Below are 14,112 nucleotides of genomic sequence, written 5' to 3'. Positions count from 1 at the left end.
GGTTTATTTTCTGTCTTGAGATTTAGGGGAAGCTTTCTACCACATTCAAAAGGTAATTTCTCATGGGTATTTCTGGATATGAAATTTACATCAGGCTTTATATATTTGTAGTACATTAAAAATTGCTGTCTATTAGCAATTTGCATTGCTCTGGCCAGAACTATATCACCCAGATAAACAGGGAAGAATAGAAGAATGGCAAACTATTAAAGAAAAGGTAAAGAAAAGCTGAAAGAAAACATTTGGATAATAAAACAGAGATAAGTGCAGAATATATATTTTTAGTAAGCTCTCTGCTTAGCTGTTCTTGACTATAAAGTTTACATCTGCATTTAAACAGCTTGTATACGTCTGAAATCAAATTTGAATGATTGCAGGCAATTCCAATTTTACATGGGAACTGGGAAAACAGCATAGTGAATCATGTGAGTTGTAAGTATCTCTGACAAAATGTTTCAGCTGTCAAACAGTTCAGATCAAAGGGCTGAGCAAAAGTCACTCTAGGCAAGAGGTGTTGAGTCTCAGACTTCTTACCTCTGGTAGTTTTGTAAAAGGTGAGGAAAGAACTTAGCAACATCCTCCATCTCCTCTGGTGCAGTGATGGTCTAGAGATTAGCTGGCTATTTTAGGCACTGACCCGATCTTCTCTTTCTAGTTTTCTGGCATATTTTCCATTTGCATTTGTCATGGTGATAAGTTACATAGGTATTGTGGAAATTTCCCTATTTGAGGCTCTCAGAAAAGAAGCCAGTAGTATTCTGTATATTTTCAAGACTGGTCCTGGGTTGTTTGGGGGGTGTGTGTGTGTGAATTTAATGACATTTAATGTCTCATCTAGTCTTTATTTCCTGTGATTTTTATGATTGACTTCTAGTGCTAGCCAAACTCCAGAGGGAATGCGGGTCCTCTATGTTTTCTGAGTGTGCCTAGGGCTGAATCTTAGTCTTTGTGTGTTGAATAGCTATTTTTTCACACATAAATCACTGTTCTGTCATATTCGCCTGCTGTGAGATGTTCAGTGCATATCATCATTTACATTAAACCATTTACTTCAAGAGAATGTGTTATATTGCTTTATGAATTATGTTATCTGACATATAAGATTATGTTATGAATTGGCAGTTAGAATATTAGAACAGTGGGACTTTTTATAGCTTATGGTCATGATCCAAGAAGTAATTCATGCCTTTTCTTAATAGACTTCACTGTTCAAAAGGGAAGCAGACATGAGAGCACGACATTTTCACTACCGATCCAGAACTGAGGCAGAATCCTAGTTAAGAAAAAATCTTGGGTGATTTGCTTAACTCTTCAGTCTGTTCATATCTGGAGGAAGGACATAATTTTTTTCATCTACAGCTCTATTTTCTAAGTCCTCTTTCACTAAGTTTGTGATTCCCGGTCCATCTGAAGAGGCTGTTGGTGAAAAAGTGTGAAGACTTCCCCATGCCTGAGCAAGGAAGGCTCGTTTCCTGAAGGGGTAACAGTGATGTCGAGTAGAACTGTTTAGGGGAAGATGGAGTTGTAGTAGGTATAATTTGGTGAGGAGCAGTCACTATTCCTCTATTTCCTTTGTTCCTGTTATCTGGAGATTTAGATTCACATTTAAGAAAGTATAAACTTGCTTCAGGAGCACATCAGAGCACTTTCCTTTCTTTCTTGGGAACCCTGTGTGTTAAAATATTAAACCCTTTTATTTTTTAAATGTGAAAAGTTTTTTGTTTTTTTTTTTTAAACTGGAGGAGTTTGATGTGTACTCTGTACTTGAAACAGAGAATATTTCCACCAACCAGCCCTGTTCCTCTTACATAAAAGCCTTTAATAGCTATGTGACCACATATCAAACTTTCTGTTGTTACTTCTATACCTGTATATGTTCAGATGAGGGGGAAGCTTAATAAGTAGTACACTTGGCATAGAGAAAAAACAGCTTATTGCTTTCCCTTGATGGACTGACGGCTTGGGAATAGCTTTTTTTTTGAGTTTGGATACAGATACACGATGAAAAGAAACTAGCACATAAAAATAGGAAGCCATCTGAATAAGTTAACTTTTAGCATGTGTATCTACCCGTCTGCCTGGCAGTCTGTCCCTCAAAACTTTTGAATTCATTTACTGACATTTCATATATCAATGTCTTCCCTGGATCAGCAGATAACTGAAAGCTCTTAACATCGTTTTCAATTATGTGACACCCTACAGTATGGCTAGGGACAGTACTGTATATAACTCATTCTCAAAAAATTCTCAGCAGTGAATAATTTATTCTACCAAAACAGCTGTGTTACTCATGAGAGAAAAGGTTAAATACTACTATTGCTAAAGGTTGACCTGCCCATACATCTTTGCTGTTTTGTCATGATGTTCAACTAGGAAAGTCCCATTATTTCTTACTGAATTTATATTCTTTCTGACTGCATTAACTCTCTATACATAGTAGCAATGCTTAACAGTTCTTCATCTCTACTTAACATTATGGAAGTTTCTTTTGTGAATCAACAGAAGTTTGTTTATTATTCATTCCACACTTGACAGTTCAGCAGTGCACCTTTCCACTCCTGCTGACTGCAATATGTAGGCATGCCCAGTGTATTGATCAGTGTTGCCCTCTAAACTCTAGTTTAAAAAGTATACACGTATCCTGAATTTGACAGACATCTAAATTGACAACATGAAAAAGTCCTGCAGGGTTGAAAATTATTGCCTTGCATAAATATAAGATATGCTAAAAGACTGAATTCATTAATTCTTACTAAATGTCTTCTCTGTTGAGCAAGGCCTTCAAGTTTTTAATAACGTGCATAAGTTAATAACTGTAGTTGCAATTCAAATGCACTTGATTGGAGCCATAATAGACCTTTCTCCTTATATTTGTTTTGCTTCCCTGGGGCTTGTTGGCTTTAAAGTACAAAACGACATCAAACATATAATTAGTTATGATAAATATAGTAGTCAGAATGGTATCCTCCTTTGCTCCATTTTCTGATAGTTGATGTCTTTTTTTTTCTGTCGCTATAAATGCAACGTGCTCTAGCGATACAGGTAACCCTCTTGATTTCTTCCTTTTTCATCCCATTTTTCATTCTTTGTTCTCCTTGTGTTAAAATAAAATGGCTTACTTTTTGAAAGTATGCCATTGTGCAGCTGATTATGGTCGGTGTACGGAGGTACATCTGAACTTGTGAGAAAGGTGGAAATAAAACTCTGCAATCCAGTCACGTTAATTAGGAAAGTAGACCTTTCCCTTTCTGTAGCACACGTAGAAAACATTTAACGACCTGAACATACAGCAGAGACTCACAAAAAGAGTGAAAATAACATGAGAACACTCCAGTGTGAAGTTTTTTGAGCAGTATAGCTCTCAAACTTAAAACTGTTGAGTCCTAACACTGGATAATATTTTAATGTTAGTATTCCAATTCAGAGTCGTCTTTTTAGGCTGTAGGCTTAAGACAGTTGTTCACATTTAATCAAGCTAGAGATAGGTCTCACTTCCACTACATTCCAGTCCTTTTTGTAAACCTGGGAGCTGAATATAATAAATAAATAAATAAGAGGAATAGGGAAGTCGTTGTAATCTCATCCATCAGCTGAACTGTTGCTGATGTTGTCTTGGCATCTTGACAGAAAAAAAGAGGCACACACACACCAAAAAAAAGAAAAAAAAAAAAAAGAGTGAGAGAAGGGAATAGAAAGGTTATTAAGAAGTAAAGAAAAAAATGCCAAAGAGCTTTTCCCAAAAACCGTCTGCTCTAATCACCGCAAAACTGTGCAACCATTGTGTTTTACTTCTTAATGCCTAAGGGGAGTTTTTTGCCAACATTTCCAAGCCAAGTTGCAGGCCAAATGAGCAATCAACAGATTGATAGCTGCAGCCTCTGGAGCAATGACTTGGCTGGTGGGATGTATGTCTGATCAATGAGGAACTCTGGGAGGTGCAAGTTGAGGTTTTGAGGGATTATGGTAATAGTGAAACTGCCTAGAAGGTGTGACACATAAACCATGAATATTGAAATATACCAAGGCATAACTATACCTTTAGTGAGAGAGATTGTCTCAACGGTATCTGCACATCATCGGCAGAACTATAAAGTTGCTGATTTTGCAGACGTTTCTTTCTCAGCTTGATAAGTTAATATATATTGTTTAACATGATAATGTAGCAAGCTGTTGTTTTGTGGTTTGAAAGCCAGCTGCATTTGATTGATGCCAGGAATGGAAGTATTTATAAAACGACACTGAATTAGAAGTAGTCAGTTTATGGGTCTGGGGAAATGAATCTTTTATGAAGAATAAAACTTTATGATGAAAGAGTAATACTGAGGAAGCATGCATCTTGAATTGAACTCTTTTGGACCGGATGTATGCTGTAGAGCCTTTTAAAATAAAATTTTGTGTCACTGTATTTCTAGGAAAGAGATCTCTGTAAACATTGTCTTTTGTAGTGGCCCAATTCCTAATGTATGGTCCAGTGTGTCTGTCTGTAAACACCTCAATTAGGATAGGAAAGTTCTTCCCTGGAAATGTAGCTACTGGACTTCTCCAAAAGGTCCCTGGAATTAGATGCTGGTTTAAAGCTGTTGTGATTTTTGAGGCATCAGCCACAAATACCAGCCCATTCTAGCTTTTTGTGTATGTGGGGCTTTTTGTTTGTTTTGTTTTAATGGAATATAGAGTAGATACAACTGTGCTTTGAAATGAATGGACAGCATTGAACTCTGCTTAGTTTGCAAACCTCCTTGTGAGCAAAGGAGCATAGAGGATATGTTTCTGAGGACAAGCCGTTCTCAGCATGGCTGCAGAAGCCTAGCACCAGCTTTCAACTCAGTGCAAGGGCTTCCTTTTTGTTTTCAGCTGTAGCACTCAGCAGCTCCTCTGATTGTTGTAGCCATGCAAGCATACAGGTGATGTTTAAAGAGGTGTATTTTTCTGTATTGGTGTTCATGAACAGAAAACAGGTACAACCTTATATATACACTTATATATACCTTATGTATATACACTGTACTAATGCATAACGACTAATGCAAAGACAACTCCAAGTTTTATGTGCATTTTTATATCTGTACGTGAACTTGTGAGAATAGAATAGCTTTTGCTTAAATGTAAATGCCATTTTGATGGTAGCTAGAAACCAATATCTCAAAACTTTTGACAGAAGCAACACAGAAACAAATGGATCTAATTCTCTACAGCTTTCCTCCCGGAGCTAGCATTTCTATGCAAAATTAATGTAAAATTCTGCTATTCTGAGTTGCTGGAATTTCTTATCTGTATGCACCGGAGGAATGATCACGCAGAACAAGATAATGTCCAGTGAGTAGAAAGGTTAAAGAACTGCAGCTGGCAAATCAGAATCAGATTCAGCCATCGTATGAAGCCAGTTTTATGCCAGGGTAACTAGAGATTTGGGGATTTCCATCAGATCTTAAAATCTGCAAGTGCCTTCAACATTCTTACAATCAAAAATATTTCAGTAGAATAGTATAGGAAAACTGTCTAAATAGGATTTCTACCCGAGGATATATTTTAATCAGTTTCTAAATAGCTGCTAAGCATCAACTCCTCTAATAGATTAATAATGGTAGCAACTGTGTATTCATTTAAAATATAGTCTAATGTACTTGAGTATAGCTTCTTACTAAATTGCATTTTCAGGAAAGAATTGTGTACCAAAGCTCATTGAATTTCGCTTGTGCTTGGGCACTCTTTAAGATCCCTTGAAGATTTGCCTTAATTCTTATTTATTTCACTGAAGTCTTGTGACTTAGGAGATCTTCATGAGACACATTATCTAATATGAATATAAATAATCTTCACGAAATGCAATAAATATCTAAAAAAATAGCACAGCATGTTGTACTTCTGAAGAGGGTGAATCTTCATTCTTCAAAAGAGAAACCTGCTCTTTTTTCTTCTGAAAAAGTCTCAAACAAAGTAGCTGAAAATATCAGGGCTAGGATCATCTTGTAATATTGGAAAACATGGCATGGTATCCAGTGGTAAGCTTCTTTTTGAGCTGTCTGACCTTTAATCACTGGTGAATAAAACCAACATGCTGTCAGATCTCTGTTATTTTTCTCAAGAGGGTAACTCCGCCTGAAGTAGCAATGAAGCAAAACCTTTGAGATCTTATATTCAAGGTCACTACAACAAGAGGCAATACTTTGTACTCCGGGAAGTACAGCAAAACAAAAAAAGAAACATATCTAAACAAGCCAGTTGTGTTTGCTTAACAGTAAACCAGGCAGTTGTTATGTCAGGCTATAAATGAAGCTTGGTTTGTTTTTACTTTTACCACAATATTTCATTTTTATTTGAGTTTTAAGTGATCTGTGCTTGAAGACCTCCACAAAGGACATAAACTCACTGTTTATCATTGTACATGAATGATATATATTTCTGTACTGCAGACACTTCCAGTGTAATGTCTTAGGCCTTGTCTGTACCAGAAGGTTTTAATCACTTGTGGTTATTTTGCCACAAAAGGCTATGTGGATACTGAGAATAGATCATTTAGTCTCACAGACCTGTTAAGAAATGAAAATGTTGTATTTGAAATGTTTTTCCTCATCATATTTTAAAATAATACTTGCCAACTGAAAGTCTATGGGGGAAAAGAAAAGATTAGTCACCACATAACAATTAATGTCTAACAAAAAATTATAACTAAGTTCAACACTGTGGTTCACACATTAGATAATAGGGTTTCAGTGCAAAGTTACTTAAATGTAAATCATATAATTTGATAAATTTTTTTAGTTGAGACTTTTAGGCAAAAGAATTGATACCTTCCTAGATTCCTTATTTGTTGAAAGTTTGCTGATACTTTTTGCATTAATTTGTGACTTAACTGTTATACACCATTGAAACTAGTTTGTTGATTTGATCATAACTTTTTTGTTATTTGGTAGGATTTTATTCTTTCTTCAGGTCAACATTACCAGAAATACTTGAGTTTTGATGTAATGACTTTGTAATATTACTTTTAGTTCGATTTTTAAAAAATAATGCTTACATTTATACCTATAAATGAACTAATTAAGAAATTCTAATGGTCTAAGGGTGAATATCTCACCATTCAGCCCGCATGTCTAATTGCTTCCTTTCTTTGGTTCTCAATGTACTGTACAAAGCAAATAAAGGAATGCTATGACAGAATTTTGTAGGCTCTGTCAACGCCTGGTGTTCCTGTCTAAGGGAGAGGAAAACACTTGATTCTGTGATGCAGGAGTATGTGTTCTACTGGCTAAGTAGAGAATTGGCAGCATCCAAGTTCTCCCTGTATTAACTTTGATGTGGAAGAGTGAGGTTTCTCCCCTGTAGATCATTTAGAAATCTGCGCAGTCAAGGGCATTTACCTTATTTCACTCGGTAGCAGAACTGTAGGCTATAGGATTTTCATGTTAAAAAAACCTTCATCACTTGAAGGATAGCTTGGCAGTAGAGGTGTGGTTATTTTTGGCATATGTGGTGCTTTTTTATTGAGGCTGATACAGTAAACCCATAAATTTGTAGAAATTGAAATTAGAATAATGTAGGTTTTAATCATTATGAAATTTCTTTGTGACAGAATTTATAATGTCCAACCAATTCTGAAACTGTGCAAGACTTCAATGTGAAAATAGAGAACTTTCTTTTATTTCAGCATTGTCATCTTCATCATAAATATCCTGTAGACTTTTTAGAATTTAAAGTGAAAAAGATACATCTGTAGTTCATTTAGTGAAATGCAATTAATATGGGTGGCAACAAAGCATTCAAGTATGGGGAACTTATATTAGAGTCACATGTTTGCTGCAAACCATAAACACTAGTCTCTTGTTGGCTCAGTAGCAAGTAAAGCTAATACAAATGCAAGCACAGACTAAATATCAGGTGAAACAACTTAGAGGTCTTGATGAGATAATTATATATGGTACCCACCTGAGTCTCACAGGTGAAGGCAGTTTAATCTTACAGGTCCTTGCTAACTGCATTCTGTGGTCTGTCTGCCTCTCTGTTAGGAACAACAGTGATGCGTATGACAGCATTTGATGCTGATGATTCCAGCACAGACAATGCTCTGCTCCGGTATAACATCCTCAAACAGACACCTACCAAACCATCTCCAAATATGTTCTACATTGACCCAGAAAAGGGAGATATTGTTACAGTTGTGTCACCTGTACTGTTGGATCGTGAGGTAAGTGAACGTTTTCCTATTGACAATTGACATTTTAATGTTTGTACCTGTAATCTTCTTCTGTAATGTGAAAAGAGGTTCAAAGTATTGTGGCAGTGGGGATTCAGAAGTTCAACTTGGAGAAGTCTTTTAAGAATTTTGTTTATTTCTTATTTGGGCACAAGAAGTTATATGCTCTGATCAATATTTATAAATCCAGTAGTTCATAATTTCTGGGCAAGTCATTTAGTGTTGGATGGTGATAGCAAAGATCTCAGGAATAAGTGGAATTCAAGTTAAAGTTACCAATCCATGGTTTGGAACTGAAAAAACCCCAAAGCTAATTGTGCATATAGCTTGCTATGAGATTGTTACAGTTTGGTGCTTTAAATCCTTTTCTAGAATTTTCTTTGTATTTGGTGGACTTAATGGACTAATTAACTTGGTACCCCGTAGACAAAAATTGAAAATACAAAAAAGGAATAGTAAAGGGACAGGTTGTCTGCATGTGGTTTTAAGGTGAATTACTGCAGTGCCAAAATCTATGTTTATTATAGATCATTGACATTATGAGAACATAAATTAATAGCAAAGAAAGCTTAGGTATGAGAATTTCATGTTCAGAAGATAATAAAGTAGAGCCAATCTGTTAAGAAAAAGGTTTAGTTGTCAGAATATATTGAGATCTGGGCACCAATACAATGATGACCTAAACAGATATTCTATAAATCACCATTTCCTTTGATTACATAGCCCTGTGTGCTTCTCGGTTCCTGGAGGAGACAAAGTTCTTTTCTTGCAGGCTGTTTCAGATATATGCTCATTTACTGAACTTGTCTTCGAAGTTGGTTAGATTCAGGACTGTCCAATGTTCTCAATATTCAGCATGTTATTTCTCATTTTAACCAGATGAAAATAATGCCCATTCTATTTCCCATTTTAGGTGAGTAGTTTTCCTGCAGGCTTTTTCAACAGCAGGTATTTCATGGGTAAACCAGACACATATTCCAGACATAGTGCAGTAAAACTAAGTTTTGGGCCTATAGAGCTGTCTTTTGAGTTTAGAGAGATTCCAATTCTTTTACACTTGCGTGGCTGGCCAAAGAATCACGCCCAAGTTAAGATTTATATAATAACTGGGTTTTGCCTCGTTTCCCTTCTAAATTCATTGTTTCAGTTCAAAAGCTTTATACTGTTTTCTAAAGTCAGTTTAGGTATTTTTATTCCTAATAGATAACCATTCCCCAGATTAAACCAATTTACTCAAAATTAGAAAATCAATGGAAGGGAATGAACATGCCTGCTTTTCCTAGTATCTTCCAAAGGTCACTGGTGATTCATGAAATAATGATGCTGTCTCTATACAAGAAGTCTGGCCTCAATCGAGCGGGTATTACAGCTGGGTAGTATATCCTGAAAGCAAGATCTGAATTCCTCATGATTTTTAATAATAGTAGATTCAATACCTTTACTTTGAAGGTGACATGTTAAGCTGCAGTCTTGTTGAAACTGCAAAGTAATTTTTGTTGGTGCTGCAAATGCTGTATGTTTTTTGAGCCAAAATGTAGGGCTGTGGAAAATTTTAACACTAAACCCAAGCATTATCTGCAGTTGAAGTCTAGTCTAATATTGTCTTGCCAGGTGACAGGCTTGGCAAAAAGTTTTGTTTTCCATTTCCTCACATGATGCTCTGTGTTGTGCTGTTCGCCCTTCCTGTTTATGTATGTCTTGTGTAGAAACTGGTAGTCGTGCCTCCTTTTTTTAGATCGTTTTTTGACCATTCATGGTCAAAGATGTATAACTTCTATTTTTAACTGTTATAGCAGCTTTTAGGGACAAGTGGCATAATGATCCTATTTGGAACAATTCTGGGTACCAACATAATCTTGATACTATGTAAGTAACTCTTACATATTTCTATGTAGCTCATGAAATTGAATTATTGTAAAAGAATTGTCTGCCCCGGGTGGAGAGAGACAGGAGTAACATATGGAGGAGGAACTGTCTGTCTAGCTTCTGCTTAGGGAATAAGGTATCTGCATGTTACCAGGCTTGGAGAAGTGTCTTTCAGGATGCTAGAAAGTTGGTGGGCAGGAAGGAGTACTACATGGCAGTCCTCTGTAGGATATCAGCAGATATTAATGCCTTATTGTTACTATATTTTCTCTGGTGAGCCTTTGTAGATCTTAAATGTTTTAACTGTTTATCACAGTCATCTATGAAGTGTATTGTAGAAACATGGGACAAAGAAACAATCTTTCCCCTAATAGTAACATCAGAGGACAAAAAATGTAGATAGAGGCATTGAATGATGGTTGGACAAAAACAATATGAAACAGTATTTGTGAACAGGAGAGAGGAATGCTTTTACCTCCTCAGTTCTTAGCCTTCTTTTGGTTGCATCGCAGTGGAGAATGTGTTATAGTAGACACACAGAGGGAACAGCAAATTTTTCGTTGATGTTTTCCATTGCTTGGAAAAGAGAATGGATGTGGAACAACTCAGCTGATCCTTTTTTATGACTGGGATTTGAGTCAGCAGTATTTGCAGGTAACTGGGTGCAGCTGATGAAGGTACATGTGGTATTTATATGGGGCAGGGGAAGGTGCATTTCTGCTGGGAAATTCCGCAGCTCCAGAAACTGCAAAAAATGGTCCTGGTGAATCTCATTATTCATGACTGCCAGTTCAAATTAACAGCTTCTCCTGTATTTTACTTAAACTTTAAATTGGGATGCTTGCCTGTGAGTTTTCTGTCTTTGGCTAGCTCTGTTTAATTTCTATTTGATTCTTAAAAGTGAGTACCAGTCAAAAATGGATTATTCTTAGTTGTTCCTTATAGATGTACTGTTTAAAACTGTTTTAGACCTGGATACCAATTAAGAAGCTGAATTAAAGTAAAAATTTCTCCAGGAGGGGCCTGGAGAAGGGAGAAAACTATTTCTCATTTATCATATGTATATGCACCAGACGTTGATATCAACTATTTTAAAGCATGTTAAAACACTGATAAAATTACTCATATTTTCCATCTCTTTTAGTAAATTTTACCACTGCTTGGATCTTGATGTTTTTGGGAAATCTTCCATTTCATTTAGGACAAATTAAGAGAATACAAATTGTTTGGGGTTTTGTTTTGGTTTTGACCTTTGTTTTAATTTTAAGTATCATTTATTTCATGTTTGTGCATCAGAGGGAACAGGACGCTGGGTGTATTGCCTAGTGGGATATACTAAGATGTGGAGATACAAGGCACCTGGCAGGTGTTACACATACTGCATAGTCCTTATTATTTGTCCATGCTTCATCATTTTCAGAATAGTTGCTATGACACAGCCTCAAAAATTCTCGTTTCAGAGCAAAGAATCAAATACAGGTATTTTACCCTGAAGTAAAATAAAGTTTGACCCCCTAGAGAGCTCAGATTTTTATATCCAATTGAATATATGTCGGAGAATCTCAGCATCCACAAGTAAACATCTAGATTAATAATTTTAAGGAGATGAAAATCAAATCAAACATGCTTTTCTGTTAATACCTTAGAATTAAAGGTACATTCTAAGTGGACAATTTTAAAATAAAACAAATTTAAAGGAAAAAGGAAGGAATTAACTTGTTTCTGGTGACCTTCAACTGTGCATTTGCTTGCTCTTTTAGCTACCAGGATCAGCTCAACATGAAGACAGTTTTTGTTAAATTCCTACAAGCCTTCAAAATTTCTTTTTCTGTGACTGGCATTTATTAGGCCTCTTGCTAAACTGAGAGATGGGAATGCTCCCTGGTGTGTGAAGTGACCTCTCCTTCAAAGGCTATTCCAAAGTTCTTCTGCACATAAAGCAGCAGAAGGAATATGTAATGTGAAAGGCATCACTCTCCTTTTAGGGTTGTTTTCTTTCTTCCACTATCTAGAAGCAGAAAGGTTGTCTTAGGCCTTTTCCTTGAGTTGCCTGTCTACTTTCAGATCCCCAAGTTAGCTATTTTATTTTTTTAACTTCAATAGTAATGGAATGGGTGTTTGATTTAGCCCCTGTGGGTGACAGTGTGTGCTTTGGAGATATTTCCATAATATATTATCACCTACAAAAGCATTAAGCAAAAAAAGTCACTCTCCAGTATGCAGAAAAAGTATATGTAGGAATCCCACAGATCGCATCCAGCAAGCTCCTTGAATGCTTTTGATTTCTATTGACATCTGCTGAGGGTAGCTGAGTGCTTCATGCCTCCAAGGAAAGACTTAGCACCATGCAGGGTTTGTATGGCCTGAATCTACCAGTATATTTTTATTTATAAATTTTTCAGATTCAAAATTGTTCCCAAAAGTACATGATCCTCAGGGTTTGTAGTGAAACTCAGATAATTTCTCAAAGAACATATATTTTCATTTTCGGGAGGCAGGTAAGGACGTATTTTTGAAGATTAATGTGGGTTTTTTTCTTGTGGGAGTTAGGCATCCTTGAATGTGTCAGCAATAAAGATTGAAGAGTGTTAGGAGGCAAATTATACCTCCAGGTATCCATTGGAGAATACATTTTGATTCATAAATTCAGAGAAGAAGGATGCCCTGCATCAAAGTGTATGGTCTAAATGACCCAAAACAGAACACAATAGAGGAAAAAAAAAAAGGGGGGGGGGAAGGAAAAAAACCAGAGGGGAAGAAGAAGAAAAAAAGAGGAAAGAAAGCTTGAGGAAATGTACTGAATTTTGTATTTCAGGGATGGAGAGTCCATTTCAAAGTGACACTTCCCTGCAGTGAAAGAAAAATGATGTTCCTCATGTGCATAGAAGAAAATGCTTGTACTCTTGTAGAATCAACTCTTAAATTTCCTATATGGATCAGTAATCAGTTTTTCTGCTTACTCACAATGCTGTTTTGCCAGTTTTACAGACCCCTCTGCTCTGCAGGAAAATAACTGTATGATTTGTGTAAATTTTATATGACTAAAGTACTATAAGAAGGCTGCCACCACAGTTGCTTAAGTGAAATATTTACTTTACTTCTCACAGTTTGAGGAGTAATATGCTTTTGGTTTTGATAGGAACTGCTGTGCTTAATTTGAATTAAAGTTAGCAAATAGTTTGAGATATCTGCTACATGCTGGACTATATGCTGTCACATATGTTATTAAGCACCTCTTCTCAAGAAAACCAATTCAAGTATTCTGTGAGTCTGAGAAGCCCTGGGCTAGATTCAGTTAAATGAAATGTGTGTTCTCCAGTGAGACTGACGCTCGGTGTGCCTGCGCAAGCCACGCCACCCTTTCAGTAAGCAAGTGCTATATTCTGTAACCATTTGAACCAGTCTTTGTGCATCAGTCTACCGTTACTTGAATGATATATACTTTTCCCTCTATTACTGGGAAACATGGAGCTGAAAACTTTACACCATAAAGGGTGAGAAAGCTGGAGTTACATTAGCCCATCCTGCTCATGTTTATGTGAACCGCTTGTAATAATGTAATAGCTGGCTGAGCCTCCCGCTTAACTGGATGGCTCTAAGCTTTAAACAACTTCAACAAAAAGCAGTGTATAACAACTAGCAAATACCCATTCCTATCCATACATTGATGAATGACTGTACAGCGTCTAGCCATTTTTCAAGTCAACAGCAGTCCACTGATACATATTCACCAATACATTGCTCGCATGAAGGAGTGAATGCTTGCATAACTGTTCTTTACGGTATTCAACCAGTTCTGCTGTGATAAGTAAATCACAGCGTTCTTGTTGATAGGGCTTAAGTTCTCTGATGGGGTAGCAGTAGGAAATAGAAAAAGCTTGTCCGCTTCTGCAGATGGACACTACCTTCTTTATCCATATTTTTCTATTTTGGAGATATGTGTCTTAAGCAGTCAATATACTTATTACTTACTCGATCTAAATGCAAATGCTGAACCAACAGAGCACTCTCATTTTTAATGAAAAGATATTAATCTTTTCAGCAAATGCATT

The 14,112-nt window shown here is 36.4% G+C and overlaps 1 protein-coding gene across 1 annotated transcript in view; it reads left to right on the top strand.

Annotated features, from left to right (window-relative positions):
* The window catches only part of CDH13 (cadherin 13), a 488,113-nt gene that overhangs the window by 327,937 nt on the left and 146,064 nt on the right, over positions 1–14,112 (top strand). Inside the window, exon 7 of the mRNA XM_074158160.1 lies at positions 8,007–8,185. Within this exon, the coding sequence (XP_074014261.1) occupies positions 8,007–8,185 (179 nt within the window). The remainder of the gene's footprint in view (positions 1–8,006; positions 8,186–14,112) is intronic.

Source organism: Numenius arquata, chromosome 13 (genome assembly GCF_964106895.1).
Source record: "Numenius arquata chromosome 13, bNumArq3.hap1.1, whole genome shotgun sequence".
Lineage (NCBI taxonomy): Eukaryota > Metazoa > Chordata > Aves > Charadriiformes > Scolopacidae > Numenius > Numenius arquata.
The sequence above is the reverse complement of the archived record's forward strand: the minus strand, read 5'-3'. Positions and strand labels throughout refer to the sequence as shown.